Source organism: Amblyomma maculatum, unplaced genomic scaffold (genome assembly GCF_055883805.1).
Source record: "Amblyomma maculatum isolate TAMU_Amacu unplaced genomic scaffold, ASM5588380v1 scaffold_19, whole genome shotgun sequence".
Classification (NCBI taxonomy): Eukaryota; Metazoa; Arthropoda; class Arachnida; order Ixodida; family Ixodidae; genus Amblyomma; species Amblyomma maculatum.
The window spans coordinates 8,295,998-8,311,838 of NW_028146744.1; the positions used below are offsets into that span (position 1 = coordinate 8,295,998).

Here is a 15,841-nt window from a genome sequence, read left to right on the forward strand (position 1 = left end):
AAAAAAAAAATTAGAAGAAACGTTCGCTACCGGGTCAACTCGTAGGCGGAGCTTAAGCGTCTCTTAACTTTTTTTTTTGTTCTTGGGAGCACAATTCTTGCTATTTTCATCGCTGGCCTCGTGCACCTCGTGCCTACACGCTGTCGCGGGTTGGTGCACCCTGCATTCAGTATCTGTGTTTAGATGGTAAGAGTTCGGCGTATTTACCACTTCGTAAAGCTACCCATATCCAGCGCAATGCAAGATGACAACGCGTCATACTTTGTATGAACGCTTCAAACACGCTAGCTGTGCTTGAGGTATCGAGCATTCAAAGCCATAGAGGAGCGGGAGAAACATCGCTGGTCGGGTTGCATTGCTTTTGCTCCAAATAACTGGGCCTAAGCGTCATGGCAGATGCAGCGCAGAGGAAACGATGAACCCCACGCGAGCGATCGGTATACCACTTAGCCAGTTCCTTCGTTCCCACATTTCGACGTCATTTGAGCAGCATTGCACTGCTGCAGCACTTAGGGCAGTCTATTTTACCCTAATATTTTAGGCTCTGTACAAGTTGGGAGAAGAACGACTCAAACCATCGTTGTGGCAACATGGGGACGCATGGCTTTTGGACGGACGCAAATTGTTCTACGGAATCAGAAATCGAAGACATACTGAAGGGCAATTTGTAAAACATGAATCACATTGGTGTCTATAGAAATTGAGAAACACGACTCGAAAGCTCCTGCCAAGTTATCGTAGGGCTTCTTAAGTCGGCCTTTCTTGTTTTGCCAAGGCAAATCAAACCTTTATGCGTGCACTACTCCTCGAAGTTTGAAGCCTTTTGTGAAAGAGCAGCGGAAAATTCGCTTAACTGTCGTGCTCACATGAAGAATGCGTACACTTATAAATTAGTCGTAAGTTTTGTCTGGAGTAATGGTAGTGCATTTGGTGCACGAATGGTGTGACTGTGATCATGTGGTAGCCATTTCAGAGGGTGCGATGACTGCCTGGTTTTCGTGTAAATACACTCACTGGCAGGCACGAAGATCAGTGCTAGGCAGACCAGCATGGCCGGGATGTACAGAAGGTAGCAGATAATGCGCCGTGGCACGTAGTTTATGAGCAGCATGTTCACCAGCATCACGGGCAACTCCAGGAGAGACACGAGGAAGAAGTTGAGGTGCGGGTTGCCACCGAAGTGAGTGATCTTGTAGATGAGGTCATAATACACCAAGACCACCACGGCGCTGAAAAAATGAGAGGAGGAACTTTAGATAGCGCAACATCGATACGGGAACAAATTGGTCCAGTCAGCCGACAATTTTTTTTTTTTTGCGGAAGTATAGCTGAGCAGTTAAGGTGGTTTTGTCGCGTGCCAATGTCTAGAAAGCTTGCATACCTGTGACTGTTTAGCTGTGAAGTTTTTGCGCATTAGGCGGAGAACACAGCGCGTGAAGCTGCATTACACAAGAAAAAACTGAAATTGCTCTGCTGCGGCTCAGTGTTGCCCATCGGGATGGAACACAGCATCATTTCCCGCCACAGCGGTTGTTTTCAAGAACATCTATTTACACAGACGGAATTTCTTGATTAAAGGAACGATTCAACATGTTGGCAGCAGTCCTCAGATGGATGGCCCCGTAAATAAAACATCGGAGAAAAAGAGAGCAAAACAATTAACAATTCAATGCCCATCCCAAATACATTACTGTCCCTCACTGCCAAATAATGGCAGCTTTGCTTCTAAACATTGCGGATATATTGTAGTTTAAACCTTAATTATTTCTATTACAATAACTACGCAAGGTAATAGCGACACCCCCTATAGATCTTAAAGGGGGACTAAAGTGGAATAGTGTCCGCGAATAGAATGATAGATTAGCTTCACTTGATAATTTTTCATGTTCACCGAATGCAAGAAACTTTATGTAAAAACTTGATGATCCGAAAAATTGCACATAGGCCATGTAAGCCTGCCAGCGCCAGGAACGGATTTGTACTATTGCCGCTGTGCGGTGCCTACTAGGTGGTTTTCGCTGTCAGTGAGCTATTGAAATACGAGGGGACCAGAGCGGCGAGCGTGATGAAGAACATGAAAAGCCTGATTGTTGAAACAGTGCAAAACAGACTCGAGAACGGGCGCTTATTGTGTGTACTTGGGTCGGTGTAACGCTCAAAGTTCACAACCGCAGGCTCTCGACGCCGATCGCTGCCTGCAGTGGCTGCCAGTAAAGCATTGTTCTGACTGCAGCGAGCCACCTGCAGGTGTTCTGAAATCTCAAATTTTCTTTCTCGCACTGGGTAAGCGGGATAAGTGCGCAGCGTCGTCCATGTCACGGGCCGGATATGCTTTGGGAAATGTCTTAGAAATACCACATGCATGCACCGCCGCCTTAACTTCCTGCAGGTGGTGGAGAAGCGAGGCACGTAAGACAGGATTCTTGCGCCTTTCATTATTGCTTCCTTAAGGCGAAGCTGCTGCCAAAAAATTCGATACGCGCCTTAGGCGCTATTTTATTTATTTATTTATTTATTTATTTATTTATTTATTTATTTATTTATTTATTTATTTATTTATTTATTTATTTATTTATTTATTTATTTATTCAATTCTCAAAGGCCCCATTTAAGGGGTCTTACATGAGGGCTGGGGCGGTTACAATAAAAAATGTCTTTCGATGGCAGTCTTGAAATGATGAATGTCGGTTAGTGAGGCGATGTGGTCGGGAAGGTCGTTCCAGTCCAGGGCGGTGCGGAGAAAAAATGACTTTTGGAATGTTATCGTATGGGCGCGCTGGGGGTAGACGGCATTGGAGTAGAGATGACGAGATGACCAATGGGCTGGACGGATGAACACGTTGTTAGGTGGCAAGCAGTGATAAAACTTGTGATAAAGAGAAAGGAGAGCTAGTTTCCGGCGCAAAGCTAGATTGTGAAGTTCAAGTTTGGATTTTAGTACGGTAACACTGGTGCGATAGGAGTAATCTGAAAGAATGAAACGTGAAGCTCTATTTTGAGTAGATTGCAGTAAATTGATCAGATTAGTTTGGTGAGGATCGAATATAGTGTGAGCGCACTCAAGTTTGGATCTGACAAGCGAAGTGTAAGCAATTAGTTTGACAGAAGGGGAAGCTAATAAAATGTTGCGGCTTAAGTAGCCAAGAACGCGACAAGCGGAGTTGTTTATATGAGAAATATGACTGGACCAGGATAGGTCACTGGAGATATGAATACCTAGATATTTGATAGTGTCAGATTGAGTAATAGGAAAATCGTAAAGATGATAGGTAAAAGGTAAGTAGTTACGCCGACGGTGCAAAGAGACATACAGACTCTACAAACTTTTTTATGCACTTATAATTGACTTGTATTTCGTTTTAATAAACCTTCAAAAAAACGTTTTATTAGCATTTAATCTAATGAGCCAGGTGTCGCACCATTCTTTCACGTTAAGCAGATCATTCTGTAGGATAGCGATGTCAGATTAGTTATTTATGGGGTGGTATATTACAGAGTCGTCGGCAAACAGCTGTATGTTAGATGTTATGTAATTTGTCAGGTCATTATTATAAATTAGAAAAAGTAAGGGGCCACTTTTTTGCGTTCGAAAGCAGACAGAAACAGGAAATAACTTGCACAGGTAAGATAACACATTGTAGGTAACTGAACCTCGCTGCAAGGCTTCGTCTCTGCTAAACACAGCCATGGACTTGTGTGCAGCGTCACTATAGGACGATGGACGAAAATTGGTTAAACCTCCACGACCGCTATATTCGGCTGCATTCGGCTGCGGTTATTCTTCATGAGTTCTGCGCAGCGCTGAAAGATGAAACCACGGCTCCGCTGCCCAAACTAACCTATATTAACCGAAAAGGAAAGCGAGTTACTTGAAAAACACCGACGGCATGTATGCAACGAAAGGAGGGTGGATGAAATTCAAGACCCCCTGAGCAAAAATAAAGTTCCTATTTGCTTTAGAGGAAACGTTTCCCGTTCCGCAATAATACATTGACTGAGTTATAAGCTGAATGGTCGTAAAGTGATCTAATCGTTGTTGTTCATACTGAAGTTTGATTGCGTCTGGTTTCCTGTAAAGTTTTTGTCTTGTATCCTTCGGTGTTATGACGCAAATTACCTTTATCAAATTTCTCCTCGAATAATATGACATCAGGCTACAAAGAACAAGAGGTATGGTATGGTTTGCGGAGTTTAACGTCTTAAAGCGACTATGAGAGACGCCGTAGTGGAGGACTCAGGAAATCTCGACTATCTGGAGTTCTTTAACGTGCTCTCACATCGCACAGCACACGGGCGCCTGGCTTTTCGCCTGCACCGAAAAGCGGCCGCCGAGGCCGAGATTCGATCCCGCATCCTTGGGAACAGTAGTCGATGGATGGGATGGATGGAATATAGGAGCGTCCCCTTTGAAACGGGGTGGTAGCAGTAGCTATCATGCTCATTGTTCTCCCTATATCCTAATTATTGATTTAGATTGGTTAACTAAACCATCATTCTATTTATTATCGAGCGCCCTAACTACTGCGCCTCCTGGCGGGGCAAACGTGCAAGAGGATATCGCATCGAGCCCTGTCACCCTACCGTTAGTTAACACTATCTAAAAAGAAGCACAACTATGCTCATGACATTTTGTGGAAGAAACTGACAAAAAATATCCACATAAAAATAACAGCGCAAAAAAAGTATTAACAGTAGTTTCGTGCTATTGACATATCCGCGGAACTGACCATATAAACAGTCGACAAGCTCGAGTGTAGCGTATTCAAATGGTAACCTAATAGAGCGATTTTCTTAGGGCATGCGTTGGCTATTGTTGCAAATGGCATACCATGGTATGGAGGAGGAGGACGATGAGGAGGAAAGGCAGGGAGGTTAACCCGTCAAAGAAACCGGTTTGCTACCCTGCAGTGGCGGAAATGAGTGAGTGGATATAAAAGTTGTAAGAGAGGGATGGGTGAAGTTAGTAGTCACATCACGTCACAGTTATATCACGTAACTTAACAGCAAAATCATAGCCTTTCGATTAGGCCTGTGCTTTTCATAAAGCGGAGCAGTGCCTGGGAGGCCTTCAGCGCAGACGATCGGCGCGGCCAGGGACCTAAAATCTTAATTTCAGTCAATAGGCGTCCATCTAGACGCTCCAGCGCACGGCATAGACAATGTCTTTCCTCACTGTATATGGGGCACTCAGAAAGAACGTGGCCTATAGTCTCGTCGCACCCAAAGTTTGTACATGCAGGGCTGTGTGCCATGCATATCATAAAAAAATAAGAGTTTGTGAATGCTACACCAACCCACAGGCGGCACAGCAAAGTTTCTTCACGTCAGGGTAGGCCAGGTGGAAGCCGGAGCTTCAAGTCAGGGTCCAGGGATTTTAAATGGCAATTTGCAAACTGGCCAGAATTCCACAAGGAGAGCGTGTGTTGCCGCGCAAGTGTGCGAAGCCAGCCCGCTGCGTCTGCCCTGGAAAAGGTAATCAACACACAATCACCGTCTTGGTGGGCTGTTCGTGCGACCTCGTCCGCCAGGAGATTGCCCGCTATGCCGCTGCGTCCTAGAAGACATTGGTAAATGATGCCATGTCCTCCAATAATTGCATAGTGATGAATTTGCCGTATTTCCGCAACGAGTTGCTCATGGGCTCCACGGCGAAGAGCCGCTTTTAAGGCTTAATTGGAGGGCTGCTTTCGAATCTGTGAAAATAGACCACCGATGAGGGCTCTACTGACTGATATGCCTAATTGCGACTCGAAGAGCGGTTAGCTCTGCAGCTGTTGTCTGGTGAATTGTCCTAACTTAGGACAATTTACAGTCTTTGTCAAAAGTGGTCTGCTTTTGAGCTAATTCGTTAGGCTTGCAATGCATTTCCAGTGTTCCGAATATCTTGATGGTAAGATGTTTTTTGTTCTACCCTCTCCAATGGGAAGGATCTCCACTAATGCAAATTCAGCGCCACTACACGGCTCAGAAACTGACTCCTTTTAACAAAGGCTGTACCAGCGCGAAGCGACAGGAGTAGCGATGGAGCGGCGCCATTCGGTCATATTGGACCATCAGGAAAGCATTATTAGGCCAGCGGCCCGTTTTCGAGACTGAACAGCACGAACAGCAATAATCGAACTCACCAACTATTAAACAATTATTAGCAATATATATGAGCACGTATTGCCCCTTACCAAGGTTTAATGAACTATGTCGGCAGGGTCCACACGAAGCGAGCAGGTTTTCCTCTGACACCGAACGAGGAAAATTAGGTTAAAGTACCTAGAGCGGAAGTTACGTGCTCCCAGAGATTTATACGATTGGTTAGGCTGGTGAGGTACTTCAGGGTGACGACTGCGCATGCGCCGCTCGGCCTGCATGATTCTAGCTTTGTACTTCTGCATTGAAACTTGCTCATTTCGGTTGTAGCTCTTAAAAGTCATTCTTGTTTGGTCGCGATACCTATACCTCAAGAACACACGCATGCACGTTTTCTGGTGCTCTCAACATGTGTGACCCTAAGTACAGTGAAGGGGAGCCGCTTTCAGACCCTGTTCACCCGCACCGCAGTTCTTCGAGACGAAAAAGCGGCTGCCTTGAGCTATCACACCGAGCCGCTAAGCGTGATGTTGTCGAAACGTCACTAGAAATAGTACGACGCTTTTTTCTATTGTCACTTTCGCGAGCTTCAATAAGTGACTCGTTCAATATCGCTCCTATAGAGAGCCATTAAGCGTCGCTAGGATTTCGAGTGTCACGTTGTGCTATTTCGCAGATTATCTGAGTCTTACTTAACGTGACCCTGACGAACATATACACGTATAACACGTCCTCTTGCCAAGCGGAATAAACACGTTATATATGGTATATGCGGTTTAACATCGCAAACTGATAATTGCTTCGGCGGTGTTATGACCGTGCATGGTCCGCACTTGCGCGCACTATTGTTCGCCTGTGGGCATGGATATGTGCTGTGGATATGTGCTGTTGGTACAAGGACTCTAAGTGAGCCTGTTTCCATGAATCTTTTTGTGTGAGCCTGCTTTGCTTTGTCGAGACCGTGCAAATGCCAAATTGGCCCTGTCAAGGGAACATCAAGAAAAATACAAAGAAACGTCGCCCTGTGAGAAATAGCCGGATGTGCTTTTGTTCAATTGTTCACCCTTCCCGTCGAGAAGCGCTATTGTCAAGTGAGGAATGCCTATTGTCGAAAGGAGACGACAGAGTGACACGTCCGCTGACGTACAGGACAAGAAAGGAGCATGACGAATACGGCCATTAGAGGAATTCCCGGGAATGCAGGAAAGATTTGCAATTGTCGGAAAGGGACAATGCTGGGAGCAGTATGCGGCGCGCACGTGCACTTCGGTTTCTGAGAAGGAAATCCACTTGCCGGAACCACCATATCGGATCTTTGCTGATGAATAGAAATATACCTCCTCGCCGTTCCCAAGCTCTACCCGCCAACAAGTGACCACGTCCAACGAAACAATGCCGGACCAGTCAGTGCATCAGACCATCAGTGCAGTGATGTGTTCGATTGGATGCCGATATCTGAGGGGCGTGCCCTGGAACTGGTTGGTCAGCATCTTCAGAGAGGGGCTAGACATAGGGGGTTTTAAGGACGTTGCAGAGCACGAAATGGCGCTCTGAGCCCTGGGTAAACGGCTCATCCAGACGCTTCTCGCTACGAACTCTTAACGCTTGCCATTTTGCTGATATACCCTTCTTTTTCATGTAAATAAGTTTTCTCAAAGTGCCATTAAACCTGCTTGTATATATTTTACCAACTTCGAAGATTCAATCCTTCATCAACCCCGAGTCTCTGCACGCCACCAAGTGAAGGCCGGGTCAACTTAGTCCCAGCGTCACGACAGCGGATGCAAAATAAAGAAATAATGTTACGCGCGCTTGGAGAAACTTTTCAAAGGGCAAATTTCAGTACCTCAGCAGAATAAGCGCAATTTTTAACAGCGCCATTTTGAACATGAGTGCGAACATGTTCTGTGCGACAGTGGGAAAACCACGCGTCGGGAGGCCGAACAGGAGAGGCAGGCGTGCCGGTTTGCCGTAGACCTTTGAGCCGCTGGCATTGAAGGCAGGTTCGCACCAAGTGACGGATGTCGGCATTGATGCTTGGTGAAAGTAAGCAATATGTGGTCAGCTTTTGTGTCGCACGAATATCAGGGTGGCTCATTTGGTGCAATTGGCCAAAAATGATGCGACGGAAAGCCAAAGGCACGTAGGCTATCGGACAAGAGTAGACTCGCACGTACTCAAAGTGGAGGAAAATGGCAGTAGACAAACAGCGAAGGACAGGAGAAACGAAACAACTCTATGTCGTTGCGCTGGAGCACTGCCTGTGTGTCCACTGGCGATTGAGACTGTAAGACACCGACGCGGGCACATTAGCTACACTATTTTCCGGCCCATGGACCAGACGGAGATCTACTATAAGCTCGGAGATAAGGAACAGGCGGCGGATGTCGCATGCAGTGAGTGCACTGTGATTCCGTTGGAAGGCATATGTCATGAGCTTACGCACTCTGATGACGTCACAGTGCGGGCTCTCCAGAAAGTGGCAATTAGGCTTGATGGCCATGTAGGCCACTATGAGTTCTTGAACGAAGGTGTTGTATTTAGCCCTAGGTGGACGCAGCTTTTCCGAGGAAAAAATCGACAGCTTGGCAATTAGAGACTTGCTTATGGACAACTGTGCAAAGTGTAATGCTTGAGCTATTGGTGACGAGAAGAAACGGGGCGGGAGGAGTAAGCGTTCTCGAGCACCTTCTTAACGACAGCGAATGCAGATGAGTGTCGTCAGCTCATTGACGTCGTGCAGCCGGATCTTGTTTGGTCAGAGAGAATTTTCCGAAAATTGGGGCAGTTCGGAAAAAGGCGGGTATAACAGCTAAGAACGTCCAGAAATTCTCTGAGTGATGTTGGGTGGGGAGGGGGGGGGGTGAATTGAATTGCCTTGATTTTGCTGGCGGGAGACCTGAAAGTGCGCGGAGTGAAACGATAACCTCTATTGCAGCGATGCCGCAGAAGCTTTTGTTTCGGTTTATTACAAGGCCGCCGATGGAAGAGGGCGCATAGGCGAGTCCTACGCTCAGAACTAGAGGCGAGTACTACAGGGAGGTCATCGGGGAACACGAAGTCGAATGTGGTCTGACCTTGTTAAATGTTCGCTGACAAGTCTGTGCAGCGTTTCTAAATCCCAAAAATGCAAATGCATACTGACACACTTGAAGACCGAGGTGTTGGCGCGAGAAGGAAAGTCTCTCGCTATCTTTCCGGTTTCCACCTCTTCTGTTTTATCCTTTTAGAATGGTTGACTGCCGTCACTACGTGACCGTTGCATTGTGCGTCGTTGACGTCGTTTGAATGGTTTGTGCATTTCACGAGCTCCGTCAGCCGCGTTTCAGGTGGCGTTGCCTTCGGAGCGTAGATTTTGCGGCTCCGGTAGCTTTGTCGTGTTGTCCCTTCACGTGCTCGTAATGTCATCATTTCAGTGCAACCACAGCTAAGGCAGTGTTTTGTTTTGAGCTCGTGACCTTCGACATCTGGCCCTATCTGGAGACGCCACACCTCCTCCGTTTCGCTTCCGCGGCTTGAGTCGACCGACTAGATTCTTGAATCCTTTGTATGTCTACTCATTAAAGCCGCGGTGGTAATTACCCTTTTTTTCAACATTACGTGTGCGGTGGGGCTTGCTTACCACCCCTACGTTACACAACGCAAGCGAACGCTGGCCAGCGCCTTTCAAGGCTCACAGGCGCCACCGCAGTGTTTCGCCGTGAACGGCACCGCTTATGCGTAGTCTCTTTGGAAACTTGTTCAGTTACGACTCGTATCGACACACTAATCAAGTTCGAAACGCAGAAGAGGCAATATGTTCGATTTTCTCGATTTTTCGCTGTTTGAATTTCTACCTTTCTCTTACATAGCATCTGCACGTGCCGCTAGTGCCACGTTTTCTTCGTCTAGCGCAAAAGTCACATTAAACAAGCGTCTCGCGGGTTGCATGAGGCTCGCGAAGCTGTTTGATACGGTACGCCAGTTCCTAAAGTTTCAGCCTTTGTTCTGTTCTAGATTGACGAGCTGGCTCTACTAACAGATATATTTCCCAACCATAGTTGCGCATAAGGAACGTAATAATAGGTAAGGAGACACCACCTCCCCAGTACTATTCACAGCTTGCTTAGCAGAAGTAAGACTTGGAATGGGAGATTATAGGGATAAGGGTTGACGGAGAATATATTAGTAATCTGCGATTCGCTAATGACGCTGCCTTATTAAGTAACTCAGGGGATCAATTTCGAGGAATGATTAATGACCTAGATAGGAGAAGCAGAAAGGTGGGCCTGAAGATTGATATGAAGAAGACTAAAGTAATGTTGAACAGCCACGGGAAGGAACAACAGTTTGAAATAGGCACTGGAAGTACTAGGCGAATATGCCTTCTTAGGACAGGTGGTAACCGCCGATCCGGATCATGAAAGGGAACTAACAAGGAGAATAAGATTGGGATGGAGCGAATTTAGAAGGTACTTGTACATTATGACTAGCAACTTACCGGTGGCGCTCAAGAGAAAAGTATACAACAGCTGCATCTTACCTGTACTATCCTCTGGGGCTAAAACGTGGAGGATAAAGAAAATGGTTCTACTTAACTTGAAGACAGCGCAGAGGGCCATGGAACGAAAATTGGTAGGGGTAACGTTAAGAGATAGGAAGCGTGCAGAGTGGGTCAGAGAAATGACTCAAGTTACTGACATTCTAGTGGTAATCAAGAAGAAGAAATGGGAATGGGCAGGACATGTAGTGCGAAGAGAGGATAATCCATGGTTTTTAAAAGCAACCAATCGGATTCCAAGGCAGGGAAAACTTGGTTGGGGGAGGCAGAAAATTAGGTGGGTAGATGAGGCAAGTTCACAGGGGTCAAGAGGATGTCGCCAGCACATGACCGAGTTAATCGGGCTGATGATGATGATGCATCTTTCAACTAAAGTCAACCCTTCGTCCTCAAATAACACGATTTTTGTTGCAATGAAAACAAAATGCATTGGCCCCTTAACCTAGAGACGAACGTTGGCTGCCTTCAAAATGGAGGCTTGTGTTCCTTCTCAAAGTCTTCATTTTTTCTTGTGAAGATAATCGAATGCGGCATTAATTAGCCGCTACACCAGTAGCTCCCACCGAGTCAGCTTGAAATGGTCACCTGCCGGCCTCGAGCTCAAGAAACTTTTTTTTCTGCAAATAAATAGACGAGGCCCGGGAATGAGACGTTTTATCTTATATTCACTTAACCTAATGTTAGCTATTTTTTGAATTTTTCAAATTTTTTGTGGTTTCTATTGCATTTTTTTTTTACTATCGGGCTCTTCGCCCACGTGGGAAGACACTTTTTCAATGCTGCTCGCAGAGCAATAGGAGTTTGAGACGTCTGATCGAGCGTGTCCAGCCTCGCACTTAGTAGGCAACATCTGCAAAAGAAATCCGTTGCGTCTACCTGCCCAACCAAATCAAACCTTTTGTCCTGCATATTCATTTATACCTCACTGTCCTTAAACCTAATATGCTTTTTCCTTGGATCTTTTTCTTTGCGTAGGATTATTACAGTCTAGACCGGTGAAAGAAGCTAGACAACATTTGTATTGATTCGATCTACAGGAATACAAAGTATTACCTGGAAAAGAATTCAATGGGCTAAATATCAGCAATTAAGTTGCTCTTTTCAAATCCTTCCCAAAAACTAAATTACAGTTTCCGCAACTTAAATCCATTACGAATAACCACTAGCCTGAGTGCAATAGATTCCGCTCTCAGGCTTGCACCTTAGTACTCAAATAATAGCACCGATAGGTTTCTCCCGCAGTCCACATAGTACCGGCCTCCTTACCTCTCCACTGTGTGCCACTACCAAATGCCAATTCAGAGCTCCATCTAGGGACGCACCAAGCCACCACTATTGACCTCCTCTTAATTCGGTTCCTTTCTATGCCTTATATAATCTGGGGCCTAGTTATTATTTGGAAGTTTGTCACTCACAACTGCACGTATGACGACAGCGTGATGACGGCGATCTTCCGCTTTCGGAACAAGTCGACAATGGATGACTTTTTCCGCTTTTTTTCCTGCGAAAGAAACGGCAGTGAGCAAACGAAATTTGGACGGATTCATCTCACCGTAATTTTCGCAGTTTCAACTAACATTTGAAATTCGCAACGAATAACAAATATCCTCGTTCAAATGTCTATTTAACGAGAAAAATGTCGAGAATTGAAACAAAACGAAGCGCAAGAACGAATAAAATAATGGTCATATTAAGCAAACGCGGAGAAAAAAAAGAACTCAGGATTGTTATTTTATAGGATTTAGCGTCCTAAAGAGACACACACTATGAGGCAAGAGGTTATTTTTGGGGGGCATTTAAAATTCGAACAAAAAAACGTAAGCCAGAGTGTAAGCTGTTTTTTACGTTGTTTTTGTATTCTTAATCTCAACTGTTTGAAATTTTCCTTTTTTCCATTTGCGATATAGTGTTGTTCAACTGTACTGCGAAAATGGTGTTTGTATTTTGTTTCTATTGTCTGTTTTTGAACTAAGTGTTATCAAAGTGCTTCGTGTGTCCCCCCTATGTAATACCCTCCTCCCTTTAGGGTATTTGAATAAATAAATATGCGCTGCCACAGAAAAAATATTCAATGTGAACTGTTCTTCAGCTGTGGTCTTATTATCCCTACAAAGAACTCACATTCGGTGTTGCATTTCATATTTACCTGACCTTCAGGCCACACGGATTTCCAAAAAGCCGATTAAATATTTTAAACAACACTCTTTTGGGAAAAACAGAAGCTCAGCGGCTTCACCTGCGATTAAAAAGCGTGTAGTCGAGTTCTCCAGTTCCATCAGGAAACTAATTTTCTGGTGATGGCCCAGCGCTTAAGATGGCTACGCACACCGGAGGTCCGTCCCTTACCCACTTTCTCTGCAACCAAGCAATTATTTTACCTTTATCTAATGAAATAGACTGAAGAATATTCTTGGATGCACGCCTTATCGGAAGTAATATATTCGTTCAACAAAATTTGTGAATTAGAAACCGCTATTTAGCTCATTTTAATTATTGGTTTGAGGAAATCAGTGCCAATGCAGTAACTGCAGATCTTGCCGAAAAACAGCTGACTGAAAAATCTTTTGCACGAAGCTAACATTTACTTGCAGTATCTATTTGTGCCGTTTTAAATGTTGACTCGCACCGTAAAAAGGTTCGACGTGAGAGGCGCGAAATTCACTTTCCTCTGTCTTCCAAACTGATCTGAATGATATTTTGGTGCAGGCGATGGAGGTTTTCAAAACAAACTATAACTTGTTAACTCGTACGTTGTTTCTAAATACTTGCGTGTGAAAAATGGATGCGTGGCTGCAGCCGCTGAGAGATTATATTACAGTATGGTTTCTTGAGTGAAAAATATTTGAAAAAAAGGGTTTTAGATTTATTCTTGCCCTGGCGCTGCAGTGGGGGCGGGTGTCAGGTAGGAAGATAATACTTGGATTAGTTGGCGAAATAACTAAATAGGCGAGTTTTTAATTTTTATCTTAAGGGGTAGCGTAATCGGAGCTCTTCCTTCAAAATTGCTTGCAAGGCCCACAGAGCAAAACAGTGGCCGCTTTGAGGGTTTTGGGTACACAAGCGGCGGCGCTCAGCGAGGTTGAACCGCCGCGTCTGAATTTCACGTGATGCCGCAGAGTGACGAAATCTCTTGGTGGACCGTTTGGAGTTTTGTTTTTCTTTTTACTTGTCCCTCTGGGCATCATCATAGCGGGGTATCACTTTAGATGGTTGATGTAATTCGTTAAGCACTAAGGGCCTGCTGCATGCGTGTCCATTTGGATATCTGCCAGTTTACAACTTCTGCATTACACGGCTTCACTTGATGCTCGTGAAAAATAAAATAGAAGCATTCGCAACAGGTACTGGCTCGGAGCAAGTGAACAGAAAGCACATACGAACACACAAGTGACGGCGTTACCAGCACTTACCAGCTCCATTTTCTCTTTGGTTTCCAATACTATTTTGGATATGTCCTTGACCTTGATGTTATTCTTTTCGGCGATTTTTGTCAGTAGGCGCTCCGCCTGCTGGAACTTCTCAGCAGTAAACAGCCACCGGGGAGATTCGTCCAAAAAACTGAAAAGGCAAGCAGTAGGTTTCAGTATCAATCACCAAGAAAGCAAAGGAAACTAAACTAGGCAACCAGCACAGCTTATGGAAACGGTGGTCGTGGACGTAGCTGTGAAACCTATGCACTTGTAACGAGAAGTCTTATGTTACTGCGTCTGATAACAAGCTGCACAAGAGCAAGAAACTTTTGAGGAAAATAACGGATGTGTCATGCATTTTCAATGCGCCGAGAGATCAAGAGTCAGGGGATGCCACAGAGTTGGGCCACTCCGCAGGACGTGACATTTATTAGTGATGATGCCTACTGCGAAATGGGGCTTCTCGAGCATTGATATTCTTAACTGGTCTCACAAGGCTCATGCGATCGATCCGTGGCGTACAGGTCGATTAGTGAGAATTATGCAAAGCAGGCCCTGATCCATGCCATTTAGGCACGGAGCGACCGCACTCAGCTAAAACACTTTAGCTCAGTTCGCTGAGAAAGCACTTTAGCTGGCGATTGAAAGCACGGCACCACTAAATGTCATAGATGCAATGATGACAATTTGGGATCGCATCTCTCACGATGATAGGGCCCGATAACAACCAGAGCGGGAGAATAAAAAAAAAACAAGGCAAACAAAACTAAAAAGCTGACAATTGTCACCTTTTAGTTTTTTTTTGCCTTTTAGTTTTTTTTTGCCTCTCCAGTTACATACCTTAAGGTATGTAACTGGAGAGGCCGTCGTGCATGTTCAAAACGTGTCCGAGGCTTTAAACAAAGTACCAAGCAGATATGAAGTTACCAATGCCTAGAATTTTTTGAGACAGCCGAAAGATAAAAAATTGCTCAAAAACGCTGCTTGTACTGAAGAAACCGCACACAAATAAATATATGCGAGTTGTGATTCAAGTATATCTCTTAGAATAGTTTTTTGTCATGCGCCGGTGTGTCAGTACCAAGTTAATGGGACCATCGCAAGCACTTCGACCAAGTGACGAGCTTGCCCATATTCCTTGCCATTCCGCAAGGCAGAAATGAGTAGCGTATATAAAAAACCACAATTTTAGCTTCAGACGATTTTGAGATTTTCTGATGCTGGCAAAGACAAGTGCCTGAGTGCCTCTCCGTCACGCTCTCCTGGGAGGAGGTGAAAGGAGGCAAGCGACGATAGCACACTGGTGTGACAAGGCTCGGAGTAATGAAATTGCTCCAGGGCATGGGTGAATTCCTTATACCTTCCCTATTCCCTGAATCTCCTTTCTCTATACCGGCCGTTTTTTAGAAGGCTTAATGAAAAAGAAAAAAAAACGACCAGTTAACTGACTTTAGATTAATTTTAGCTCGACAGCTGTTCCCAAGGACGCGGGATCGCAGCCCGGCTTCGGCGGCCACTTTTCGATGGAGGCGAAAAGCAAGGCGCCCGTGTGCTGTGCGATGTCAGTGCACGTTAAAGAACCCCAGGGGGTCGAAATTTCCGGTGTCCTCCAGTACAGCGTCTTTCATAGCCTGAGTCGCTTTGGGACGTTAAACCCCCAAAAACCAACCAGATTAATTTTAGTCTTGGGGCAATAATGGAAGCTGCGGTGGACAGCAGGAAAAAAGAGAGCATTAATTAGTTCGCTATTTACCTAAATACGTAATAACTTTATAAATTTTCATTTTAAGGAATATGTTTTGTTGTTCGG

At 45.1% G+C, this 15,841-nt stretch overlaps 1 protein-coding gene across 1 annotated transcript in view; it reads right to left on the reverse strand.

Annotated features, from left to right (window-relative positions):
• LOC146171639 (solute carrier family 22 member 4-like) overlaps positions 1 to 15,841 on the reverse strand; it is a 156,191-nt gene that overhangs the window by 16,492 nt on the left and 123,858 nt on the right. Inside the window, exons 7-9 of the mRNA XM_084586465.1 lie at positions 14,032 to 14,179; positions 12,037 to 12,122; positions 1,015 to 1,229 (exon numbers count right to left, since the gene is read on the reverse strand). Of these exons, the coding sequence (XP_084442591.1) occupies positions 1,015 to 1,229; positions 12,037 to 12,122; positions 14,032 to 14,179 (449 nt within the window). The remainder of the gene's footprint in view (positions 1 to 1,014; positions 1,230 to 12,036; positions 12,123 to 14,031; positions 14,180 to 15,841) is intronic.